Below are 7,084 nucleotides of genomic sequence, written 5' to 3' on the forward strand. Positions count from 1 at the left end.
GACAAAATACAATCATTGAAGAATTTCTCATACGAAAGTTTGGCCAGCAATAAATACCGCCTTCAAGAAGCGTTTAAGTTTGGGTCACCCTGCACAATTTTCTCTTTTTTATTTCTTTTCAATACAATGAAAGCCCATGAGACTAAATATAATAAAATAAAAATATTAATAAATAATAAAAAGGTACAAATAATCATCTAAATAAAAAAAAGCACGAATTTTCACCAAATATTGAATCTAAAGTTTTTTTTTATTATTAGGTGAGCTATCTCTTCTTTTAAATTCTCTTATATTATTAGATAAACTGGCCAACATTTTCTTCTTAATAATAACGCTTCTTTTTTGTTGGGCCGTACGTCAATAGTAATTTTAGTGTAGTTGACTGGTAGATTTTATCTAGCTAGCTGGTTAGCTTCTTCCCTGCTCAACTGGCAAGTCTTGAGCGTGTGAATAGTAGAGAAGAATTCCTGCTACCAAATCGATTTGGCAGCCCATATTTTTTAATGTATTGAAACATTTCTACATTTCAATGTGACATAACCTTTCATACCCAAACTGCCCTCGATTGGTCCAAAAGATCACATCTCATCGCTTCGAATGTTATATTCATCCATCCAAGTCCATCCAAAAGCCAGACCATGTAGTTCTGTCTCCTAAAACCCCCAGAACAAAACATACCTAAAGAAAATAAATGAATAAACCAAACTCCATGGGACTTTTCTTTTCCTATTGGATAGTAAATAAAATGGGGATAATGTTTTTTTTATAGTTAAAATGGGGATATATTATCTCCAATTTTGACTGGTAGGCAGCCAACCACATTTCTCCACCGTATAATTAATTAAAAAACTTATATCCGATGGCAGCCCATGGCTCATAAAGGCACACTCCCACTACTGACATCTGGGGATTATCCCAGAGTCGTAGGCCAAACCAAAATATCAATCATGGGTTCTTCCCATGGAACTCAACAAGTTGTTGCCCTCTTGATCCTCTGTTCGATCTTGTGCCTCGCTTCATCGGCCGCATCGAACCTACCGGAAGAATACTCCATCATACGCGAGAATGAGCTCGAGGGGATAGTCTCCGAGGAGAGAGTCGTCGAGCTCTTCCGGAGATGGAAGGAGAAGCACGGGAAGGTGTACCGGAGCGCCGGCGATGCCGAGAAGCGGCTCGAGAGCTTCAAGAGGAACTTGAAGTACGTGCTCGAGAAGAATGCAAGGATGAAAGCAGGCGGGCCCGCGGCAGGGAAGGAGAGCAGAGTGGGGCTGAACAAGTTTGCGGATCTCAGCAACGAGGAGTTTAGGGAGATGTACTTGTCCAAGGTGAAGAAGCCGGCAAGCAAACGGTGGGGGCGGCAGAGCAGCAGCCTCAAGCGGCAGCGGCGGAGGCAGCTGCAGAGATTGGGGTCGTGCGACAGTGCCCCGGCGACATTGGACTGGAGGAACTATGGAATCGTAACGGCCATGAAGGACCAAGGAAGCTGTGGTATGTTTTCCACCCCTCAAATACGTTTGACTGTTTTGTTTGGCAGAAAGATACATTTGATTTTAAAATTAAGTAAAATTAAAATTTTATTTTAATTGATTTGTAATGATTGTGTCGTTAAATTATGAGAAAAAAGTATGAAAAATTTGAATAGTTAAGAAAAAATAATGATTGTGTTGTTGAATTATGAAATAAAGGGATAAATAATTGAGAGAGTTTAATATTAAAAATTAAATTAATAAATAATAATAATAATAATAATATTATTATTATTATTATTATATTATTAATTTTTATTGTATAATGAGTTAATTTTTAAAAAAATTTAAAAATATAATTCACAAACTAAACGGAATTATGTTTGACTTTAATATTGGCCTAAAGCATTTCCTCTATATATATATATATATATATATTATATTTGACCTTACTTATCGGAGAAATGGAACGAAACATAGAACTCTTATTTTAGGAGAACTATGATAACGGGGAGGAAGACGATTAGAATCTAAAAAGTTATGGTAATGGGGAAGATAATTAGAATCTAAAGAGTTAAAGCAATTACCCAATCGTTAATCAATTAGGTCACCCGGCCTTAATACTGGTTCATTTTTATCTTTTAGTATTATCTTACTGGTTAAAACAAACTAAATCAATGCCATTGCTAGGATTAATTTTTTTTTGGATGAATAAAAGGTTAGATCGGGCTATTAGTCCGCTATAACTGTCCCAACTAAGGGAATCTAGCCGACACGAAATGTTTCTTTCGTCATAACTCGCTGAGACTTTAGCCCAACTTGATTACCGCAGTCCCATCAATACACTAGTAAATTAAGTCAAATGTCCACTGAATCAAGTATTATGGGCCGACCATCGTCACTTCATAATACACCCATATAGTGACGAGTTTTATATTTTCAGTGAAATTCGAATTCATAATGTTGAAGTGGAGCGCTTGATTTTTAATCATTAGATACCGTGGTCCTGGCTAGGATTCATATTTGAGGAGAATTTGGCTTTCGAGTTAGTGGCAGAACAATCACTCTGACAACACATAATAATTTAATGATGTGGTGACAGGAATTGGCCCTTTATTTAATAGGACTTTTGGCAAGCCCACTAATAAAGTAAAATTTTTTTTGGACCCTATTCAGCAATTTTTTTTTTATGGACGTTGAATTGCGTATCTTAGTTGGGCTTTTTGTTTGATGAGCATACCTTATGGCAGTGGAACATCTATTTATATATATCTATATAAATATAACTATTTTTTTATATGCATATAATAAATAAAACTATTTTATTTCCTATATTTACTCTATTTTCTTCTTTGGCAACGCCTAAGAGTCAGAACAATCACTCTTTGTCCACCACAATAAAGTTAGTGACATCACAAGTAATACCAACTACCCTAAGCTTTAATTAATCGAATGATACTTTTGCTTTCTTTTTTTCATCTATTAGATAAGTATAATCGAATTGATCCCAAAAGCATGAACTTCTAAGAGGGGAGTTTATACTATACTGTAAGAATTTTATACTATACTGTAAGACGTAACTGATCTTAGCCATTGTTAGATTTTATTGCAAACCTTTGGAATTTTTATGGACTGTACAGACAAACTATTTAACATAGAATAATTTCATTTTGACATTTTCTTGCAATAACTGTGACTAAGTAATTATAGCAAATCAAACTGAAGAGATAACTGTAGTTTTTAGTTTTAGGTAATATCAGCTTATTATATAACTAACTCTCAACGAAATCAGAAAGAAAACAAATAAAAGGCATTAACACAATCGATTTTTCCCCTTTTAGAAGAGAGACCCATGAACTAAGAAACAGAAAACAGGGAATAACTAGGATATGAGGTTAAATAACTTCAATTGGTTGAACTTTACAATTTTACTCTTATATGTTGATAGATTCGGTAATGTTATTTCAAACGTCGAAGCATTAGGCTAGCATATTTATGTGCATGAAAAGCCTTTCAATAGTCTAGATTAGCATTTTACTTTACATTTTGATTAGAACTTACACATACCACATCTTAGTGCATCTCGTTTAACATTATCGCATCTATTATAGTCTTATTTGATTGTACAACAATAGCAATACCGAATCCGGCACCATATGGTCCTCCTATCCTCAGTCTTCCCGTACCCTTTTGTTTTGCTTTTGGACCTCTGCCTCATTGAAGAAGGCGTGCTGAATCCTTACCCCTTGGTTTTGCCTGTTTTGCTCATTGGATTTGATGAGAGCTGGCAAAATGAAATGCAACTGTTATAGTATGGGATATTCAGTAATTACACTAGCTTTTGGGAAATCGACCATAGGAAATTTGATTTATGCGTGAGTGAGAATTGGTAAAATTTTCCTTTATCTATATATATAATAAAGTGGAGACATGGTGGGTTCGTTTAGGTATAAATAAAAAGACTACTAAAATTTTCTTGTTAACTCTGTCTTCTAATCATGTTAAAAACAGGAAGTTGCTGGGCATTCTCATCGACGGGAGCAATGGAAGGGATCAATGCCCTTAAAACTGGGGAGCTAATCAGCCTATCGGAGCAAGAACTCGTTGACTGTGACACCACCAATGATGGGTGCGATGGAGGTTACATGGACTACGCTTTTGAGTGGGTCATCAACAATGGCGGCATCGATTCCGGAGCCGATTATCCTTACACCAGCACTGATGGTGTCGACGGGACCTGCAATGTGACCAAGGTGAATCCTCCTTTCAAGTTTACATGTAGATGATTTTTTTTCGGGGGACGCGTGTCGAAGCGTGTGAGTGATCCAGTTTAACCGCCGAGGTGAATCTCTTTTCTATTGATTTGATAGAGGAGAACGCAAGGTTGTGTATGGGATATGTAGATGTGGGAAACGACAGTGATTTGTGCGTGGTCAGCAGCCGGTGAGTTCCTTTATCTATATAATAATAAAGTGGAGACATGGTGGGTTCGTTTAGGTATAAATAAAAAGACTACTAAAATTTTCTCTTGTTAACTCTGTCTTCTAATCATGTTAAAAACAGGAAGTTGCTGGGCATTCTCATCGACGGAGCAATGGAAGGGATCAATGCCCTTAAAACTGGGGAGCTAATCAGCCTATCGGAGCAAGAACTCGTTGACTGTGACACCACCAATGATGGGTGCGATGGAGGTTACATGGACTACGCTTTTGAGTGGGTCATCAACAATGGCGGCATCGATTCCGGAGCCGATTATCCTTACACCAGCACTGATGGTGTCGACGGGACCTGCAATGTGACCAAGGTGAATCCTCCTTTCAAGTTTACATGTAGATCGGGGGATTTTTTTTGAACGCGTGTCGAGTGATGTGTCCAGTTTAACCGCCGAGGTGAATCTCTTTAATCAATTACTTGCAATTTGGTGATTAGGAGGAGAACGACAAGGTTGTGTCAATTGATGGATATGTAGATGTGGAGGAAACAGACAGTGCACTCTTCTGTGCCGTGGTTCAGCAGCCGGTGAGTGTCGGCATGGATGGCTCGGCCATGGACTTCCAGCTGTACACTGGGGTAAGGACTTCGGCCATTTACTAATTTCTTCATTATGAATGGGCGAAAGCTTAAATAAAGACATCGAATCTCAGGGAATATACGCGGGGAGCTGCTCAGATGACCCCGATGACATCGACCATGCTGTTCTCATTGTCGGGTATGCTTCTGAGGGTGATGAGAACTACTGGATTGTGAAGAACTCGTGGGGAACTGACTGGGGAATGGATGGCTACTTCTACCTGCTAAGGAACACCTCCCTCCCATTCGGGCAATGCGCGGTCAATGCAATGGCCTCATACCCGACCAAGGAATCCTCAGCCCCATCCCCCTACCCATCCCCGGTCCCCCCACCCCGCCTCCACCTCCACCTCCCCCGCCGCCGCCGCCACCATCTCGCCATCCCCAAGTGAGTGTGGGGACTTTTCTTACTGCCCAAGCGATGAGACGTGCTGCTGTCTGTTCGAGTTCATTGACTTCTGCCTCATCTACGGGTGCTGTGAGTATGAGAATGCTGTCTGTTGCACCGGCACCGACTATTGCTGCCCCAGCGATTACCCGATTTGCGATGTCGAAGAGGGTCTCTGCCTCAAGGTACGTACCTCTCTGCTTCTAAAGCCGTTCTAGACTTCCAAGTTCTCAAATTGCATTCACTTTCCATGTCACATACCCATGTCCCTTTATTTTTCATTTTTATCTTCCTTTATAACCAGAAAATTAGAATTTTTTTTTGGGTAAGCAAAAATTAAATTTTCTTAATTGTCGGATTCTAATACTGTGTTTTCATTAATTTTTGGTCCCTAAAGAATGCCGGGGATTACCTGGGAATAGTTGCAAAGAAGAGGAAGATAGCAAAGCACAAGTTCCCGTGGACAAAGATTGAGCCGACCGACAGGACATACTCATACCAGCCTCTGCGGTGGAAGAGAAATCGACTTGGGGCGTAATGTTTAAAATTCAAAACTTTAAGGGGGTTTGTTTAATTTAATTTTGCATCGCTGTATTTGATCTTTCCTCGATGGGGCAAGGCATGTTTCATGTGTTTCAAAGTTGTCACAATGAAAAAAGGATGGTATCAAGAGAAAAACACCGTGCATTTGAATACTTACAAGTATTTTCGTTCATATCAATACTCGATCAGGTGATCATTGGCCCATAATTTTATTTCCGTTAGAAAAAAGACAATGAAAATATAATATGGTACATAAAATCCTAGAATCTCCCAGGATACAAATCAAGAATAGGAGTTGGGCCCGGAAATAAGAGAAGATCAGCCCAAATTTTTTCAGGCCCAATAATAAACAAATAGAAACCCAACCCAAGGAGTAGGGGACAGAGGCCCAACCGGCATCTTGTCTCGAAGTCAATCCACCCGAGATGGAGTATAAAAGCTACTCTTCGACTGGGGACGTCGGATTCCAGCCACATTCCGATATCTCATCTCTGATCACTATCATCTTTGGTGCTCTCGTTGAGTTGTCGAAACCACTACAGCTCCGACGAGTCGATGAATTCTGCTTATTTTTCTGAACACAATGCCGGTCCCGGATCATTTTGTTGTCTATTGGTTGAGTTCTATGAAGATAATGATGAAAGAAGCTGTATTCGAGGTTGTTAGAGAGGAGGTGCGTCGAGAAATGGGGTGCGCGAAGGGTACAGAGGTAGTAGCACCTCTAAAAGACAAGTCAAAAGGGGTGGTGTATGTCAGTACGCCATTTCGGTCCACCGGCTCCAAAAGGGCAAAATCGTCATTTTTGTCATCTATCGAAGGGAAATATTTTCAGCTAATCGCTCAAGCACGCACGACTTCTAAAAATGGGGAATTTTCATAAATTCAACACCAATTTTATGATTTTTCAAAAAACTAATGTTATTTGGGACTTATTTGGATTTCGCGCGCGTCAGCATCAATTTTCATAATCCGAGACTAAATTAAGGCCGAAAAATATTTTATTACATAACGTTGATCCATAAATTTTTCTAAACACAATGCCGGTCCCGGATCATTTTGTTGTCTATTGGTTGAGTTCTATGAAGATAATGATGAAAAAAGCTGTATCCGAGGTTGT

General features: G+C 39.2%; 1 protein-coding gene across 1 annotated transcript; it reads left to right on the forward strand.

Annotated features, from left to right (window-relative positions):
• The first annotated feature begins 863 nt into the window (after positions 1–863).
• Positions 864–6,139, forward strand: LOC116211047 (low-temperature-induced cysteine proteinase-like). The gene is given in 7 exon segments (XM_031545243.1): positions 864–1,488; positions 3,978–4,219; positions 4,896–5,036; positions 5,111–5,368; positions 5,371–5,410; positions 5,413–5,609; positions 5,822–6,139. Coding segments are annotated over 7 exon segments (1,638 nt in total). The 5' UTR covers positions 864–869; the 3' UTR covers positions 5,963–6,139.
• The last annotated feature ends 945 nt before the right edge of the window (positions 6,140–7,084 follow it).

The sequence above is a fragment of the Punica granatum genome, chromosome 1 (genome assembly GCF_007655135.1).
Source record: "Punica granatum isolate Tunisia-2019 chromosome 1, ASM765513v2, whole genome shotgun sequence".
Classification (NCBI taxonomy): domain Eukaryota; kingdom Viridiplantae; phylum Streptophyta; class Magnoliopsida; order Myrtales; family Lythraceae; genus Punica; species Punica granatum.